General features: G+C 45.4%; 2 protein-coding genes across 3 annotated transcripts in view; both read right to left on the reverse strand.

The window, feature by feature from the left end:
- Window positions 1-209: 209 nt before the first annotated feature.
- On the reverse strand, window positions 210-13,099 carry KLHDC2 (kelch domain containing 2). 2 transcript variants are annotated; one of them, XM_084286930.1, is made up of 14 exons: window positions 13,009-13,099; window positions 12,412-12,579; window positions 11,390-11,469; window positions 10,214-10,331; window positions 8,770-8,885; window positions 6,798-6,879; window positions 6,607-6,690; window positions 4,321-4,401; window positions 4,185-4,243; window positions 3,746-3,855; window positions 3,211-3,283; window positions 2,367-2,454; window positions 1,529-1,581; window positions 210-1,241 (listed from the first exon to the last, which is right to left on the reverse strand). In XM_084286930.1, the coding sequence occupies exons 2-14, from the start codon at window positions 12,565-12,567 to the stop codon at window positions 1,118-1,120; spliced, it is 1,224 nt and encodes a 407-aa protein (XP_084143056.1). In that variant the 5' UTR covers window positions 12,568-12,579; window positions 13,009-13,099; the 3' UTR covers window positions 210-1,117. The 2 variants fall into 2 exon arrangements, with proteins under 2 accessions (XP_084143056.1, XP_084143057.1); XM_084286931.1 differs by having other exon boundaries at window positions 12,412-12,608; window positions 13,009-13,070.
- A 348-nt stretch (window positions 13,100-13,447) lies between these two features.
- KLHDC1 (kelch domain containing 1) overlaps window positions 13,448-19,351 on the reverse strand; it is a 28,345-nt gene continuing 22,441 nt past the window's right edge. The window contains exons 11-13 of the mRNA XM_084287492.1: window positions 15,154-15,238; window positions 14,767-14,819; window positions 13,448-14,428 (exon numbers count right to left, since the gene is read on the reverse strand). Coding sequence (XP_084143618.1) covers window positions 14,254-14,428; window positions 14,767-14,819; window positions 15,154-15,238 — 313 coding nt within the window. The 3' untranslated portion in view covers window positions 13,448-14,253. The remainder of the gene's footprint in view (window positions 14,429-14,766; window positions 14,820-15,153; window positions 15,239-19,351) is intronic.

Raw genomic sequence — 19,351 nt, forward strand, 5'->3', positions numbered from 1 at the left:
TGCTCCCTGCTGTGTAATTCTCACCCCTGCAGGAGAGCAGCACGCAGGGAAGAGCTGGAGCCTGGGTCAAAACAACGCTGCGTTTGCTGTATCAGCAGCCCCCAAAGCTCTCCAAGTGCATCTTGGTGCTTGTCTGCACCTCCCTCAGCGCTTCCTGAAGCCGCAGCTAAAGCTTGTACAAGAAATCGGCACAGAACTCCAGTACAGGAATTGTTTGTTCTAGAAGTCAGTTGTTTATTGATTTTGAGGACAGCTTAAACATGATTTAACCCCTTCCCCACAGCAGCACAGCCTGCTCCTTGGCCCAGCTGTCCCCTGCTGGGGCTGCTGAGCTGCCAGCAGCAGGCACTGAGCTCGCACAGCTGCTCGCAGCAGCCCTGCACCCTGCTGCAGTCTGTGGGGGCTTGGGCTGGGCCGGCTGCAGGTGAGCTCCACGGGTTACTGACACAGCTGACAACAGGCTCAAGCACTTTTTAGTTACACTTCTCAGGGCAGAATATCTGCTACCTAAGGTTCACAACTGAAGTTCCACGACATAAAAGAGTTTCAAAAAACAAACTAGGAACAAGCAGAGTAGTGGTGCTTTAACATCTGAAGGTTTACAACAGTTTACCAACTCCGATAACGTACGATTCTCAAATCCTGTTGCTCTGACCTTGACTGGTTGTGGCAAAAAGTATGTTAAGCACTTTCCTAATGCTGTAGACTAAAATGGGCCTCGCCCATCACGGCACTCCTCAGCCTAGACTAAAGCCACGCTCCCCTTCCACGGCCGTGGTGTACCTCTGTACTGCCTGCACAGCCCCAAAACTATCCCTACGCATGCACACCTCCTCTCCCTGCTTGGGGCTGGCCCTCACAAACACTTCAAGGTGGCCAAACCCAGAACTAGCTGAAGCTTAAGCACAGGATACACCTCCACTTGCATTAAATACATTTATTGCAAACATCTTTACACAAAAATAGGTTCTCTCTAGGCCATTCACATGCAACTTAAAGGCGGGAAGCAGCTACCTACAGGACAGCTATGTCATCTATACAGGGTTAACGCCTGTCACACTCGGTACAGTTACGACAGCTCAGGATTGCTCATCCACGCACTGCCAGTGCAGAGGGCTTAGGAGCCTGAGGTGTTGTTGCTTCCAAACCGCTGATTGACGCTGTGCAGCAAGTGCTTGGGGAGGCAATTCCAGGAGCTGGCCAACATCTCCTTAAAGCAAATGACTGCTTCGAGGCACAGCCTTGGGGAGAAGGAATAGGCAGCTGTTGTTAACGTGGATTTGAACAAGGCCTGCAAACTAAGCTAATTATTTACAGCTAGTGAGTTAGGGCTTGTTCTCATCTTCAGCACCAAATGCATACACCTGAATCTCACTCTAGCCTCATATTTGGCTGCTGTGGTTTCATCTTTAGGGGAAGAAATGTTTTCAAGTATTTTAGCACCCTAAAAACCAGCTCTGGCACTAGGCCTGCACTGTTTGTTTAGAAGGGGACACAACCGTTTAACATTTAAGCCTTGCCTTCTTACCTTACAAGAGATCTTGGCTGTAGCGAAAACACGAGAATTTCATTACTGTGAGCCTGGAGGGAGAGAGGAGCAGTTTGATGATGTGGATTCACATCATTACAGCAGGAGCCAAAAAAGCCAAGGCTCGTGCACAAAGGAACCCCGGCAAACAGCGAGAGTTCACTTAAGCCACAGAGGCAGCAGACAAGCTGATGATGAACTTGCTCACCAAATCCTACAGCGCCTGCGGTTATCAGCACTCAGGGAACTACAGCTGGGTTAAAAACCAGCCCAAGGGCCATTTTATATGAAGAGCTGAAGGGGGACAGGGGCGTGTTGTTAAATGATTCCACGTCTGCTCCCATCCTGCCAGCACCCCGTGGCACGGAGCACCAAGAATTGCACCGCTCCTGTTTGCCACCTGCTGCCCACGCCTCCTGCCACCAGAAGGTGCTGCTGTGCCCCTTCCAGCCAGGGGGGGGATTTTACAGCCCCCAGCGCTCCCCTGTTCCAGCTGGAGAGCCCCTCAATGTCCAGCCCGTTCTCAGCAGCCCTCCCTGAAAACATCCTGGTGAGAGGCACAGGGCAAAGCTAAAGAAACAGCCAGGGGATAAGAACAGGCTCAAAGTGAAACACAAGCCTGAGGGACAGCCAGTCACGGTTTGTTTGAATAACGACGTTTTCTAGAAAAGCAGCAAAACATTTCCCCTCAGAGCTTTGTTTATGCACCTCTGCCAGGCCTCAGTACCTCGCGCTGCTGCCTGCGAGCATTTCAAACCTGCGGGAGCGCTGAGAAATCACAGCTCCTGCAGGAAGGGCCGGGCTGCACAGGAAGGGAAAAAGCTCGACATAAACTTACGGCTTTCGAATGGGCAAGTAGGTTGTTGGCACAGCCCCCAAAGACGATCACCTCTCCCTCCTCGCTCGCACAGGCGGTGTGCCACAACCTGCCAACAAGACAGCGCTGCGTTACACAAAAACCCAGCCCCACCCAAAAGCCCGTGTTTGGGATTTGTACTGTTTGGGGTTTGTACGTGGAGGTTCCAGCTGCCAGGCTGCCTTTCTGCCACCGCGCTGCAGAGCTGAGCAGTTCAGGAGTTTATGCTCAGAGGGGCAGAGCGGGAAGTGCCACTGCTCCAGGTCATTTAACCTCAAACCAAAGCATTTCCCCAGACAAGAGGGAGCACATTAACTTGACACGGGTGGTTTTGATGCCACACGCATGCATCACGGTAGCTTTGATGCTTTTAAATTGCTGGTCATCACCTCTAATTTGCCCAGCAGGTCTTTACGGAAGACAAAAACATTCTGGGTGTGCACAGGGCCAGCCACACCGAGGACGCGCAAAGCAGCGCGTGCTTGGTGGCCCAGCAGGAGCACACGGGTGCTGCTCAGCTCTTGTGCTGGCGCTCAGAGCTCAGCCAGAGCACACCAAGCCCCAAATCCCCGTGTTTCTGGCTGTTTCACAAGGCTCTGAGCTACACGCTGCCTCCCGCACCACTCGTACGGTGGTGTTAATCTCCCATTGTGTGCACAGATTCAGCACATCAGCGTTCCTGGGGCAGGAACTGCTGCTACGAGGTATTGTATGGTTAAGACAGCCAAGTGCTGTGAGGAGGGATGTGAATCCTCTCTCTCACAGCCCAAGTGAAAAGCTTCCTCACTTTTTTTTGTGTACATTTCCAAGAAAGTGTGTACTGTACCTTGGTTTTTCAGAATAGTTATGCTCAAACTGCACCCACTCATTCTTGCTGATACAGTAAATCCAAGCATCACCTGGAAACAAGCAGAACCCCAAATACAAGCAGTATTATATCAGGTCTCTCACGTTTGCTGCAGTAAACACGCGCTCTGGTATAACACAGTCTATTTTTATTCTTAAATTAAGTTTTTCAGGTAAAACCCTGCAAAATTTTGGGTTGGCTATCTGAAAACAGGAGTTTAACAGTGGTTTATAGGAGTGAAGTCAGGAGGGAAAGATGGAGAACTGTAAAGCTCTTACTAATTGCAATTTGCATTAGACACATTTTTAGAGCAGCCGAAGTGCCACAAATAGCAGAGTCTCAACACATGCAGCGACTCCTACTCTGCCAGTTGAGCTGGTGACCATAAGGAGCCAGATCACAAGTACGTGGAAGGAATGTGAAAAGAATTTACGGTGACTAGGCAATAACTCAGGCCTGTGCATAACTATTCAAGAACACAAAGACAACACAAAATCCTTCTGGAATGACTTACTTAATGGCTGCTTGTCTGTGGTGAATCCTCCAAAGAGAAAGAGATGATCTGAGGAAATTGGTGTTAAAGAATGCCAGGATCGGCCGACCGGGCAAATGCCTTGCGTGATTCTGTATTGCAATAAAAGCACCATAAATTACAGAAGGGCTACGATAAAACGCTGCTCTTCTTTCCTGTTCATTGTTTTTCAGGTATTTGAGCTATGCAACTTCATACTGTGCACAGTTCATGACCCACCAGCGAGTTTATTGCTTTAGACACGGTAAAAGAGTTTTGCTCCTATCAGTACTTGGAAACTGCTGACAGCAAAGTCAGGAGGCTCAGCTCCACTTGAGTTTACCCACAGTGGCGTTCGCTAACTTTCATTGGATTGATTAGAAGGAGATAAAAATGACGTCTTCATATTGCTTTATAAAAGAACTCGAGTTTTAGTACCTACATTTCATTCCACTCCCACGTATCCAAGTTCAGGTAGTAAAGGTCGTTCATTCGGGACTCCTACAATAAAGCAGACCGAGGTTGAAATTCTCCATCTGTGCTGCAGCAGCGCACTGGTAAATCGTGCTGGGACTTACTCTGTATCTGCCACCGAACACGAAGCCTCTGTTCCCAACTGTAGCACACGCATGGGCTGCTCGCGGGGACGGAGTTTTCCCCTGGGGACAGAAAAAGTGAAAGAAGGAGGTTACATTTAGTACAATAACAAAAGAAAGGTGATGTCATCGCAATAGAAACCTGCAGTGGGTCAAGGAAAGGGAGGAGCTCACACACAGACAGAGAGTTTCCCACACGTCAGCCACCCAAGGAGGTGAGAGGCTGAACTACAGTCAGACTTAAGGTCAACAAGGAACAGGGAGTGAAAAAACATGCAGCAGGTCATTTTGCATTCAGAAACTTGCTTTTTTTGCTGGCTGGAAGATCAGAAAACTCATTAAAAAAATACTTTTTTCTTTTTATGCCTCAAAGTACAAATTTTACTTTTAGAAGAGGGCTCAGACAGTCACAGAGGACCTCAGACTCTAAACAAGGCAGTGATACAATGAATCAGGGATACAATGAATCAGGTTTTTTGGGTAAATTATTCTTCTGACATAATTGAGATCCTTCTGCACTAAGACAAGGCAATTCTTCAGTAATGTGAGCAAGGAGTTATTTAACTCTAATTTGATTTCTTCCAATTCCGTAGCAGCATCACTCCAACTGCCTGTTCCTGAGTCCTCCTGGGACACTTCACACGGGGTCTGTTTGCAATAACCGTGTTTTGCTTTGCCCGTGATCCAGCACCCAAGCGGAACGCACCGAACTGTCACACTGCGGCGAGGATGACAGGGAACCAGACATTTTGTTTTCCTCAGCTCCCCAGGAGAACAGCGCTACTGAAGCATGAAAGAAAGCAACCCAACGGGAAAAATAATGAAGAGCAAAAAAAAAAAAAAAAAAATTAAAGAAAAAGCAAAACAAAAGGCAAGTTTCTTGTTTTTGGAGAGGAGAGGATCAGGTAAATAATGTAAACAAGCATTCAGTAACTGTGCCAAGTTGGGCTAGTGAAGGTTTGGACTGGACTTGAGGCAGAATTTCTTCACCAAGCATGAAGAGAACGGGCTGCCCAGTCCGGGTCCCCACCCCGGAGGTATTTAAGAGATGCTGAGGGACAGGGCTTAGTGGTGGGACTCGGGAGGTCAGGTTGATCATTGGATTTGGTGATCCATGAAGGTCTTTTTCAGCCCGACCCATTCTGTGATTCTGTGAAACAAATGACTTAAATTTGGTTTAAATGGTCTCAGGAATGCCACTGAGCAGGCAAGCAGGGAGCTTTTATTTTTCGTGGATGTTTCCAAGCAAGTCCTACTGACAGTGTTTTAAACCCTTCTCTTAGCAGTCCTTTCCCACAAACAGCTTGTAGAAAGGCTGCAAACACAGCTGACACCGCCCAGAACCCATGCAGAGGAGAGAAGTTAACAGCCACACTTTGCTGGCAAATAAGCAAGGTGCGGGGGATTAAGACAGCTCGCTCGGGAAGAGAAGGGAGCAGAGCCCAGGTCACAGAGCCCTAAGCTTTAGCTCTTGGTTTCCTCCCGGGGCTGGATCAGGCAGGCCGCCTGTCTCAGGAGGGGAGGCAGAGCACCAGCCACAGCTACACAGCGGCTGCCAGGCAGCAGATCAGGAATCATCCAAGGTGAAAACAAACTTCACAGCAGCAGAGCGAGCAGATCAGCTCCACACAGTCCCCTTGTTCCAGCGCCCCATCTCGTAACCCCGTGAGGCGCCTCTCGTGTCCTCCCGCCAGCCAGCACCAGGCATTTCAGGGAGCCCTTCCACAAAGAAGGAACTCTTTAACTCCTGACACTCGGGGACTGGTTTATATACCCTGAAGGAGGCAGGATCACGGAGCACCAGAGGACTGCTCGCTTGGCAGTTAAAGGCTGGTGACCTATAAACCAGGCTGCGGGGCGCAGCAGGAAAGTGAAAAAGTAAAATTAAAAAAAAAAAAAAAAGGGTGAATTTAGATGCTTCTTGCTTGGGTACAGTTAACCACATCTTCTAAAATAATGCCTGGGAGGTGGCAGCTGGAGGTGGGACCCCGCAGGGGGCAGGATACGACCGGGTAAGCCTGCTTTGTCCTGCGGGTTAGCTGAGCACACAGCAGGCACTGGGACATCTGCAGCACACAGCCACCAGGGCTGGGACAGCCTCTGCTAACGCCCCGCAGCGAGGCCGCTTTTATCAGCAACCTCTTCTAATTAAAACAAGTTAAATCAGTGAACCCTGGCCCAGCAGAGCCATGTGTATTTTCAGGGGAAACAAGAAGAGAAATGGCACACAGAGCTGTAACTTAAAACAAGCGGTGTAAGAGTAATTACCGTCGTTATAGGCTGGCTCCAGGTAAAAGTTTCAGTGTCCAGAACATGCACGTGGTCATTCCACCCTCTTGGAAGACCTGAATTCTTTAAAGATATTGAATAATATTTAATAAGAAGCAAGATTTAATAAGCACTAATGAAATATTAGAGGTTAAACGGGAATTGCACAAAGGTGGGAGAAGTTAACTTACCCAAAAAGAGGTTTCATCAAATTCAAAAGTTCCTCGTTGCTTCCCTTCAGGAAAATAGCCATAGCCTCCAAAAAATATTAGCCTGAAAGAAAACAAGCCACAAGGTCTGTTAGAAATATTACCCCATTTGGTGCTAGCAAGTAAAGCCCTGTAAAGGCTGGGCTCAAACAAAAGGCAGGGAAACCAGGGAAGCCCCTTTGACTTCATTGCTTCCAATATGTCAACAGTGCAAGTTTTCCGGGTGTGGGCCCTGTTTCTTGCCTCATCGACCCTACCACCCCCGGTAAATCCCTCTGTAGGTGTTTTCCAGGCCCCAGGCTTCCAAGTTTGGCTCCGGTTCCAACTGTGAAGCTGCCAGGCCCGCTGCCTGCTCACTGCGCTCCAGTCTTTGTTACCGGGGCTCCCACGGGGCAGCTACGGGGTCTGCTCCTGAAGGGTCCTGCCCCCACCCTTCCCAAGCCTGCAGCTCACTCTGCCTGACCCCAAAATGCTCACAGACACCCCTGGAAGAAGCACAGGGATGGGATTGTGCTGCCTGCGTGTGCTGGGCTGGGCAGGGCAGGGCGGCCACGCGAGGCACAATGCACCCACAGCCACTGGAGCTGCTTGCGAAGGTTTCGGGTTCCTGGGGCAAGACACTGCTCGTTGCACTCCTGTTTTGTTTCAAAGCCCGAAGAGTAGCTCCTGGGAGCACTCCTGCAGCTGCTCTTCCTTTCCTGTCATCTTGTAAGTGTGATTTACGTTACGTTTGGGTCTCCAAAGGCTGCAAGTAAAAGCCTGCAGAGCCCCGGCACGACGTGGTGCTGAGCCTCCGAGCCCTGCCAGCTGAAAACAAGAAGTAGAAGCCCCAACCACTGCCTGCTCGCAGCAGAGCTCAGCCCCAGCAGCACCACGAGCCTGCTCACAGCCTGCAGAGCCCTGCCCCGTGGGGAGCAGCCCTTCCAGCCCTCCTGCAGGGCACGGGTCTGGCCATGTGAGCTGTCACCTGCTCATTTTTGGGTCCTGCTCTCTGGAAGCTGGAAAGCCCCCGAGAAACCAGCCCTGAGCCCAAGGAGAGAGCCAAAAGCTCCTGCCTGCCCCCAGACAATCCCTTTCTGCCCAAGAACTGCTGAGCACCGGGTGCAGGACACTGGTGGAAGGGGGAAGCCACCACAGCAGGGGCATTCCTCAGCCTGTCCCCAGTGCCAGGAGGCTGCAGCAATCTCATCCCGCAGCTCCCTGCAGGGACCAGCACGGCACTGAGCAGGGGGAGGCTGCAAGGCAACGCTCTGCGTGTCAGCTCATCTGGCTCCGACACCTCCTCCTTGTCCTCCTCATCTTTTCCAAGGTTCGCGATGCCAAAAGGCATCTCTGGGACACCACTCCAGCACATTAGGTCGGATAACATCGCCAGCAGATCATCCCATTGCATTCTGGTTTTGCGCAACCAGCACAAAACACGCAGCATGGAGCTTGTGCGGTGCTGAGAGTCACACGTGGCTTTTGATTAACACGGCTTCTTGCTCCTGGACTATCAGGAACAAGCTGCCCCACAAGACATGGCCAAAAGTTTGCCTTCTGCGTGTAAAAGGAATCCCACAGCAGGCTTCTGGGAGAATAAACCCAGATGCAACTGCCAAGGGGAACAACGCTGCTACGAGGAAGCAGGGATGTACTGAGAATGCACCGTGGAAGATTTGCCTGTCAGGAGCCCACAGTTCGGATCGTGACTCACCCAGATACTTTGCAGCTTACACATACCCAAACTGGGAGTGAGGTTTTCCATTTATCAACAGTTAAAGGACAGAGCAGCTTTAAAAGGCTGGCTGGGGAACAAATCCAGCATCTTCCTGGAGCACGTATGTGCTGCAGGCAAGAAATCTTTCTGCAGCCCTTGTTTAAACAAAAAGACACAACAATGACAAGGCTAAGAGTGATTAAAGCACACACACACGCAAGGACAGCTGTGCTGACTTCGTTGCTGGAGCCTTACTTGTTTTTGTAAACCCAAACGCCAAGTTTGTCCTTTGATGAAGGGGGGACCCCCTGACACTCTACTCTGACCCACTGCAGCACTTTGTCCGTGGATCTGGAATTTAACATGTAGAACTGTAGAAAATAAAAAGATTGTTTTTTACCCACACGGTTAGCTTAAAGCTTAAGTCTGACTGATGTTAAAATAATTACTTTTAATTAGCATGTATTGGTACAGAAACACTACAAAAGTTCTTTTCCTAGCTGCACAGACTACTGACAACGTTTGGAACAAAATATGGATCTAAAGATCCTTGTCTTTTTGCAGACTTAAGCCCCAAACTTTCTTTTACAAAAGTCACAGGACCATTAACATTGAGTGGCACCATCCAGAAGCTGAACCAGGATAAAATGAAGGTGTGCATAATATAGCAATTGTCTCAGAATTAAAAAAAAAAAAATCAAAAATAAATGTTTTTATTGCCTCATCCCTTCTCTGTGTGTTGTGTGATTTTACATGGTGCACACATAAACACTGCCTGAAGTGTCAGAATACCCCCAGCAAGAAGGAAGCAACCCACACTTCATAAATTTAGTTTGGTTCAGCCTGTTTACAAGTATTGCAGCAGGTTACTTTCAGGTTACTTTCAGTTTATATTTAAGAGCGAGACCGAAACCATTTACTTTAAACCCCACTTTCGGAACATCAAAATATTTTCAGGTACTCCAGAGAAGAGTGAGTAACATTTCAAAGCATTTACAAATCACCTGCTGATACTGTTTCAGTGACCTCTGGAAATTCCCAGGTTTCAGAGGAATCAAACTCACAAGCACCACTGCAATACAATTTATGGGGTGAGCTGCTCTAGAGCAACTGCCACCCAAACAGGTCACGGTGCTCCTTCGGTGGTGGAAAGCAACAGGGGTGCAACCACCATGTGAAATGATGCAGAGCTGAAGGCTAACTTGTTTTCCAAACTTCAGGTTAGCTGACCTGTTGCAGCAAAACTAAAAACTAGGCTGATAAAAGCGTGCCAGCCGATCACTTGCACGGAAAAAAAAATAATTCAAGTGCTAAGCACCGTATTTTGTTAGTTAAAATCTCTCTGGCAAGCACAAAAGGAACATGGCTTCAATTAGCTCGCATCTGAGGAAGCTGCTGACAGCATGAGAAAGCTGGTTATCTGCTTCCAGGAGGTGAAAATATTATCCTGCAGAAGCCATGGAGGGCACGGTGATTAGATGCATGTTCAGCATCTCTGGTTACTGACATTTAAGCTCTGAAACAGGATTCAACCTGTCCAGTGATTCAGAAGAAAATGCTTTTGTGATTTGTTATGATCCATTTCTTGTTTTGGATGGGAATTAATTAACTGAGAAGTCCACCTCTCTCTCCTACGAAATGGGACCAAAGCTAACGACCAGAAACTTCTCTGTGAGGAAGAGTTTATGAAACCACTGACCTTGTTGGTGTTGCCCCGCGCGTGATGTCCTCCGAACAGGTACACCACTCTGTCTACACACACCGCACAACTTCCAGACATGGAAGGGGGAACATCTCCTTCTGTTTTACTCTTCTTCCTAGAAGAACAGTTTAAAATATTACATCTGATCAAACCAAACAACAGCAATTTTCTCTGCAGTGGAACTTTATAACACTACCAGTACGTTTCTCATTACGACACGTCCCTGCGGACCCTTCAGTTAGGAGTTTTGCAGCCCCGTGCACTTTAACAATTCACAGCACGAGGCAGGTCTGATGAAGGGGTGGCGTGGGGAAAGGCCACCTTAATTAACACGTGCTTTCTGGGGGAGGAATCCCGTCTGCCCAGTTCAGGAGTTTGGAGTGATTTTCACGTTCAATATCCCAGAAAGATCCCCAGGCAAAGAGGCTGCTCCTGTCTAAACTGAGGGTTTATGTTTTGTTACCTTTTTTTTTTTTTTAAATGCTTGTAAACACAAAGAAAAGCTTCCACCCCCTGCTCAAGGCTCTTCTCAACCACTCTGGTGACTGCAAGCAGTGCTGAAGCTGCATTTTCTGCAAAGCACTGAGGGGGCCAGGTCTCACAGAGCAAGGCCCCAGCTAGGAACAGAATTGGAGCACCGTTTTCCCTTCTCTTGTACCATCAGGCACGCAGGTTTCACACAACTTCCAGGTTCCTACTGGTCTAAGAAGACACAGTAGTTTCTCTGGCAGCATCAATATTTAAAAACAACTCCTTAAAAGGACAAGAAACAAAAACATACGGTACCCTCAATGCACTCTTCCCCAGTGAGTGGTTCAAGTACAATTTCCAGGTGCTATATCCTATACCAGATATCCCAAAAAAACTTTGTGCTGTTGACTACATTTTCCTGTATGGGCTGCCTGAGCTGTCTCTCCCACCTCACCTATCTCACCCCTGTGAAAGCATAATTGTTTTCCACATAGAAAAACAAAACAAAACAAAAGAAACAAACAAAAACTAACAACCCTGGAAGCACTGCACACATTTATGCAACAGTTTGATACGTGGGAATAAAGAGATCAGAAAATTCACTCTGTTCACAGACCCTCAGCATGGTTTCTGTACCAATTTAAGAACTTCTCTCTTTCTTCCCCACAACGCAAAAATTATTAAGTTAATTATTTACTGTACCATCTTCCAGTTTCCATGTTGTAGATCCAGATTTCATCTCTAGGCAGATAGAAGTCATAAAATCCTCTAACTTGGGCATTCTGCAGAACAGTTCAGAAAAGAAAAAGCAAAAGAAGGATGCTTGAATTAGACTCCTGCGAACGTTTAAAACCCCTCAGATGTCTAATCTGCAGGAACAATGCCTGCTGTAGTCCTGTACCTCTCACCTGCAGAGCAGCCCCAAAGAGCAGGTATTAGATCATTTTAGCTTCTGCTGGGGACCATACAAACTCCCAGCAGAGGCAGACACTGATACAAATAGAAGCTAATCCTCCCGTTTGTATCCCAAAGAGGACAGGGTGCACGAATGAGCCAAAGTCTTCTTTTTACATTCCCCATCCCTTCCACAAAATGCAGAACTCACCAAAAGCTTTACCTTGAGCTAGTTTATCTACTGAATTCGCTGTCAAATAATTTTCATTGCTGTCAAAACCATAGGACAGCTTGGTGCTACTTGCTCTACACCCCCCTCTTATGCTAAACAACCAACTTGTGCTCATTAACGTGCACCACACAGCTGTGCTGATAATGGTGGACATAAAAGCACCATTTTGCATGGTGCACACTTCAAATCAGACAGCATTTCCTCCTCTTCCAACAGGGGCACGAGTTAAGGAAGCCAAACGACACTTAGCATCCCACAGAAGTTATCTGTGTGCCGAGATCTGTATTTAACGCTCATGATTATTTCAGTAACTCGAACCTCTTAAATGCCATATTATAATTTGTTACATACTTTTTTTTTTTTCTTCAGAGGAGGGATAATTTTACAGATTGATTTCCAAACTAACGGGACCCAATTACCAGCACCATGGGCTGCAGGGACATACCTTGTAGCCCCCCAGACGTACATGCAGCACCCGTGGGTGACAGCCACATACCTTGTAGCCCCCTAGACATAAATGCAGTGCCTGTAGGTGATGACCACGTACCTTGTAGCCCCACAGACGTACATGCAGTGCCTGTGGGTGATGGCCACCTACCTTGTAGCCTCCCCAGACGTACATGCAGCGCCCATCGGTGACGGCCACATGCCCGCTGCGCTCCGCGGGGCTGTCGTTCTCCAGCTGCTCGAAGCTGTCCTCAGCCGGTGCCGGGAGCTCCTCGTCGGCCTGCAGGTCCTCGTTGTCATCAGCCATGTCGACGGGGTGCTAGGTGCGCAGAACGACACGGTGAGGGGCTTCGAAAACCAGCAGGGAAAAGCAGGGGAGGGGAAGATGAGAGGCCGTGCGCTGTGGTGCCTCTCACAGGGAGCTCTGGGTGCAAGCTGTCCCCTCAGCCAGCAGCGCTGCGGGTGCGGATTGCTGAAAAATTTACGAGGTTTTCAGCTGCCTATTTATACCAAAATCTCCATCTTATTTTTTTTTTAAGATTATCTAAAGACAGCCAGAAGCAGACCCCGCGAGGCACGCACCTCAGAGCTCCGCCTTTACACCGAAGCCCCCCCTCAGGCAGCGCCCCCTCCGCACCCCCCAGCGGCTCCAAACGAGGCCTCCCCCGACCCCCTCAGCTCCCCCCCGACCCCCTCAGCCCCCTCCCGGTCCCCTCAGCCCCCCTCAGCTCCCCCCCGGCCCCGTTACCTCAGGGCCGAGCCCTCCCGGCGCTGCCCCCCGGCCCCCTCGGCCTCAGCTGGGCCGCGCAGCGCCAGCATCCGCCGGGGCCGCTTCCGTCAGCGCCGCGCAGGCTCCGCTCCGCCCGCCCGCCACAGGCCCCGCCGCCCTCAGGGCCCTGCCCCGCCGGCCCCCGCCATAAAAAAAAACAACTTTAAGGTGTTTTTATAGCACGAGAAAGCCCTTCTCGGCCGAAATACCGGGGTTTTATAGACCCCCAAACACCCAAACTAACAGTAAATAGTCGTCAGTTTCAGCACATGCAAAATGCCGTCTCTCTTCCAACACCCCGTCACGAAACTTCCCTTTTCTGATATAAATTAGCCCGAAAGACTCCTCCACCCCACCCCACCCCCAATCAAAGGGGTTTTGCGGATCGTAAAAATGTCAAAACTAGTCAAAAGTGGTCTCCAACTCTATAAAATTTTAATGACTGTGCTCCTGTTAACTGGGTATTCGAAACAGAAAAATAGCAAGTACTACATATGCTCTTCTTTAAACAATAAATAAGCATTTTTTTTTTAAACAAGAATTAAATATAAACTTTACACATCCAAAATACAATATACAACCTATTTCAAAAAGGACTCGTTGATTACAGAAACATAGCAAAACCACATTATGAGCAGCATGTGAGCTTTCCTATGCGAGCTGTAATGCTGCTCCTTACAGTGCTCTTCAAGTCCCCCGCTCAGCTATCGCCCTTCATGGGGTGGGTACGATGCTCAGCTCCGTCACTTGACTACGTATTCATATGACAGAGTCTAGTGGAATCAAATAAGATTTGGTGGTATTACCTTCCAGTTACCTTCTTCAGGATGGACAAGTCTGAGTCTTCCAAAGATGGTGTTAAACTTATTTTTTTCCAAAAAGGCTGATGTGATAAGGCTCTAGTTAATTTTTTAGACTTAAGCCACAGTTTGGTCAACTGAAAACGTTTTTATGGCATGTCACCTTCAAAAAGAACAAGTTGTATGGACTGTCTCATTAAGACCACAACAGCAGAAGTTAACAATATATACAAATCAAGTTTTCTCAGTTTCCTATAACGCAGAAAACAAAAGACTTCCATAAAAAGGATTTCTTTGTTCTCAAACTTCACTTAGAAACTCAGCTTAACATACTGTTGCTCTGTAGCATTAGTAAAGTTCACTAACAAAAGACTTTGCTGTACAGTGTAAATAAACCAGTGTTCAACAGTTTCGTTGCCATTGTTCATGTGGTGTTTAGTTGACACTGTCGTTCAGTTTCAGCTTTCTTCTCTTGCCGGTGGTTAACTGCAGCCCAGAAGGTTATTTTTTTCAGCACCTGCTGCAGAAGTTTGGATGGCAAGCAAGGTATTTGATTTTTTAAGAGGGCTGCGTTTTTACCAATGCAGTCAAGACACAACCTGAGGAAGAGGGGGAGAAAAAAAAAGGAGATTTAAGTAAGTGGCCTATAACCTAAAGACAAAAAATATTATTGAATAAAAGCTGCTTGTGATGTCTTAGTTCTATGAACATAGTCACTACACGTGTTGTGCATGCATGTGCAAGAAGAGTATTATACAATACCAACATTTAAACTGCTACGGATTGTCATACACTGCATGTTTCAAATATTTACTGAGAAGGTGATTTTATATTTACCTGCCTACGTGGGATTAAATAGTTAAAACCTGTGCATGAAAAAAGCATAGTGCTACAACAATTTACCCTTAGACTGCCTGTACTGATAGCTTCAACTCACCTGAGAAGCGAGTAAGGTTGAGTCTGAAATATCAACAAGTCACTGCAATGACCCTGATAAAGAGAGAGGAAAACAAACATTAAAATGATAAACAGCTTATCTCAGAAATACTGCTACTTTCTGGATTAATGTAACATTTATTACCACATACATAATTTAAAATGATGGATATTTAAATAATTATTTTTAAAGAATGTGACCATCAAGGTATTTTTATGACCCTAAAAGAGGCATGAAAACCCCTCCTAAATTACATCTCAGGAACACTTGAAGTCACATCTTCACAATAGCATGATATGAATGAATCCAATAATATCAACAACTGTATTAACTCCATTTCAGCTCTAATTATTGTAGTGCTAGGATTTCATTACTCAGTTTACTGACCGTGTCCATGAAATGCAAGTCATCTTTGCTTCCACCAAACACCATCACTTCTCCTTCTTTTCCAAGGCAGGCTGTATGCCACAATCTAGCAACAAAATTGTAAACAGGGTTAGTGACTGACTAACAAGAAGCAGCTGTGTGTTATCAGCAAAATAATTCTAAGAACTATATATTTTAAGGGGCTTCAGGGGAGCAGGAAGTTTATTCATGTATTAATTACCTCACACAGACTTTTCTACATTCCTCATATTCAAGTTTCTTTTCAAACAACTTTTGTTATGAGGATATATGATCCTTTTAATTAAAACGGAAAGGTCACATTTCCTAAATCCTGTGATTCCACTACTTAAGCACAGAGACTTGAAGTCTTGTTATCTCACACTATTTACCCAGAAGAATTTCACAATTTTAAATGATTTGTTTTACAAGTTGCTCTGTGAGGTGCAGAAACAATACAGGCTGTTCTTTAACAATTTGTATCTCAAGGAACACCTCCCAGTCTTTGCTAGTAAGCACTAAGCCTTAAAGGACTAAAGTGATTATGAGAGTCTCTCTTTTCTGTTTGACCATTTCTTTGCAAAGATTATGTTGTGAAGCATCTCTGAGGTTTCTAATTTGTCCAATATTACTGAGATAGGTTGATTGATTCCAAATGTGCATGGGAAAGAGAGAGATGTACATGCACAGAGTACTCTAATGGAACCCCTACTTTTTAGAAAACCAAGACATTATTTCAAAGGTTTTCAAATCTGAAAATAATGCATTAGAATGTTATTATTCAATTCTTTAACAATATAAAAGGACAAAAGTAATGTGACTATCCATCTCAGACAGTTTTGGTGAATGGTTACATTCCATACAGACCAGTATCTTTTTGTCACTGTTTGACCTATCTGTATTATGCCTATATATAACTTGTCTTATTTATCAGTAGCTCAAAAAAATGTTACAGTGGAAAAGTTAAGAAAACATGCTTTTGCCAAAAACAGCCTTTAAAAAAATCCACTGTTTCTGTAATTCATAACTATAATTCTATTGGCTTTCAGACTGCAGGATTTTTAGTACTGACTGTTGCCCCTGAACACCAGGATGAGAGCTTCACAACACCAATTACCTCGTGGCAGTTTCATTCTAAGCCCGAACACTCACGGGGATCATTTTCTGTGCACCAATTACTTTCATCATGCCCACAAGTAATTCGTACATACAAAAGCAAATTGTACATGAAATAATAAAACCCAAAACCCCGATTTATATAATCTTGCCAGAACAATGATTCTGCTTCAGTAGCTACACCTTGCTTGATTTATTGCCAGCAGATCAAAGTCTGTTCCTTTTCTACTGGTGTATCACCACTGAAGTAAGTATCACAAGATGATTATCACCAAAGCTCTGGCCCTTTACGTTTACTTAAATGAAAAAATGCACACAGCTAGAACTTTCATGCAGAAGTAAACGCTCTCACTTTCTTACTCCATTCATTTCAGTTATTATTCACTCTTCTCCTTAAGCTAAACTGTATCCCACCCTTTTCTCTTCCTCATACCTGGAGATAGATCTGTCTCTGCCTTATCTGCATTAGGAAAACTCTGGCCTGGACTTCGTCACCGAAGAACACTGGGGAGCCTTTCCTGCCTTGATTTTGTTGACATCCTAGCTTGCAACCTGATGCTTTTTTCTACAGACTGACAGAGTTTATGTCCTCTCACAGCTGCTCTAACTTATCACCTAAACATTCTAATAAAGCACGTTATTTAAATTATACAGAAGCTGAATCAATGTAACCTTCTTATACAGCTCTTCTAACTAGAATATAGATTAAGAGAATTACATTGTAATGAAAACACTAAGAATTTGTACATTAAACACACATTTTGTTCTGTATATCAAGCTGGTATGCAAAATACTTTCTGAAGTACGACGTATGGACAAAAAAACCAAATATTTTCCACCAGAATTATGGGTCTATAACCTGGAGGACAATTTATTAGAAATTCCAAAAAAGGGAGGCTGAAGGAAATTAAAGGAATTGTTCTTTATATAAGGAGAATAAATAAGGAGAAAATCAATTTTGCAGAAGCGTTGGGAAAATATACTAATGCATATATGATACATAGTGTATTTTTATAATAGAAATATATTTAAGTACATATCTAAGTATTGTTGCCATTACATATTAAGTCCTACTGTTAAAAGCATGGGAGCAATAGAACTGATTTAAACCTTTTTTGTCTGCAGAGACCCTGCAGTAATCCCCTGCAAGTGTAGGGCCATAATTATGGTACAAGTACTTCATACTCATTCAAACTAATTCAGTATACAGGCAGACTTTTGGTATGGCTCCTTTTGCCCCTACTTCCAAAACTTCCTGAAAAAATGTTATTATCTTCCTTTAAAAAGGAAGGCAGTGGCAGGGGGGGCATTTACTGCCTTAAAGGCTTAGCTCAAAGCAAGGCACCTGACCTCAGCCTACCAAAGCACACACCAACAGCTAACGATGGCAGAGAACAAGATGCAGGACTGAGGGAGCCGACTGGCATCAGCACAGAACCCAAAAAGCTCCGTTCTCTAGGAGGGTTGGGGCTGCGTGTGCGGTTGAGTCCCCGGCTGAGGTATCAGCATCAGTCTGGGGACCCCTTTTTGTGCTTCTGCAGCAGCAAGGCAGGGGCTTGCACAGCAGTCTCCTGCCAGCACAGCCAAACGGAGGTTATTCTTTGTAGCCCGGCGTGGGATCTGCCCTCAAACTGCCTGTAAGCCATGTGGGGCTCACGAGGCAGGTGCCACCACCACCTGAGGCACGAATTATCCCTGTGTAATTACAGAGTAAAGGCTGAGCTGCAGGTCCCTGGCCTGCTGCCTGTAGGAGAGCACATCCTGTCCCTTCCCAGTCCTTTTTCATGGGGCACCAATAAAACTTAAAAACCTGAGGGGAGGCAGTCCACTTCAGCAGTCAACTTTTAGGAAACCATCTGTATAAAGAACTGAACAGGAAGACAGGTATGAGTTGTGACTGCTAATGATGTGCTTTGTTTTTTAAGGCAGTCAGTCTTCACTTGTCAGTTCACTGATCATAAAAAGAAAATACTTTGTGAACCTAAGGTATGAGTTTATTTAGTCTTGAAATAGTTTGAAATATACGAAAGCAGAAATCTTGGTCTAACAGTGGCTGCTATATTTAAGAACGCCCTAGAACAGAATAAAATGAGAAGAAAATTCAATGACGTAAGGATATTTCAGTAATAGAAAACAGAACATAAGGCAGGAAGCATACAAATGTCAGACTAGAATCATACACTAAAAGAATGACAAGAAATTGTGCTGAGAATACCTGGATGAATATATTGAGTGAACTCCATGAAAAACTGAATATTTAATATATACAACCATTCATTTCCACAGTATTCACATTATAATACAGAGAATGCTGCGAAGACTGGGATAAAAATAAAAGCTGTACTCTGATAGAGTAGGCATCTGTTTTTAATGGCAGCTTTCAAATATGTTTTTAATGGCAGCTTTCAAATAATGCCCAGGTTTAGAACATGCAACTTATTTTTTTTTTTTAAAGACAGAAATAATCTTTTTCTGTGCTCTTAAACTGGAAAGAAAAGGGGATTATGGTCTGGAAGAGACAGCACAGCCATACACATCCTAGAGCTAGGTCTTTCTGGTTGGCAGTTAAGTTCCCGAAATAAAAAAAACTCCATTTACTGTGCTGCTTAAATCTAGCTGCTGTACTTTAGTACTAAATTCAGGTTTGAAAAACTGTAATCATAATTTGTTGCTTCTGATCAGAGAAAAAAACAAAAACAAACACAGCAGCTATTTCTAATTCCCAAAAGGTGCATCAACATTTTCACTGCTGTCTTCTTCATGTTTCTAAAAATGTATTAATGTTAATTAACTTTAGTCATTCTCCTTGGTTATTAAATTCCTCAAAAGTTAAGCAATATACATTTTCTTACACAAAAATCATTTGGTTATATACCACCAGGTTAACTGGACACCCAGATCCTTCATCAGAATCTCTTACTGCAAATAATCACCATAACGAAAGTAAGAATCAGCTGTAACAAACACAAAGTAATAATGCCTAAGCTGGTACGGAGGCACATAAGGAAACAGTGCAAACTATTCAATCGTGCCACATTCGCTTTGTAAAGTATTTCTATAATGTAGTTTTAAAACACTGTTTTTT

This window comes from Netta rufina, assembly GCF_964035555.1.
Source record: "Netta rufina genome assembly, chromosome: 5".
NCBI lineage: Eukaryota > Metazoa > Chordata > Aves > Anseriformes > Anatidae > Netta > Netta rufina.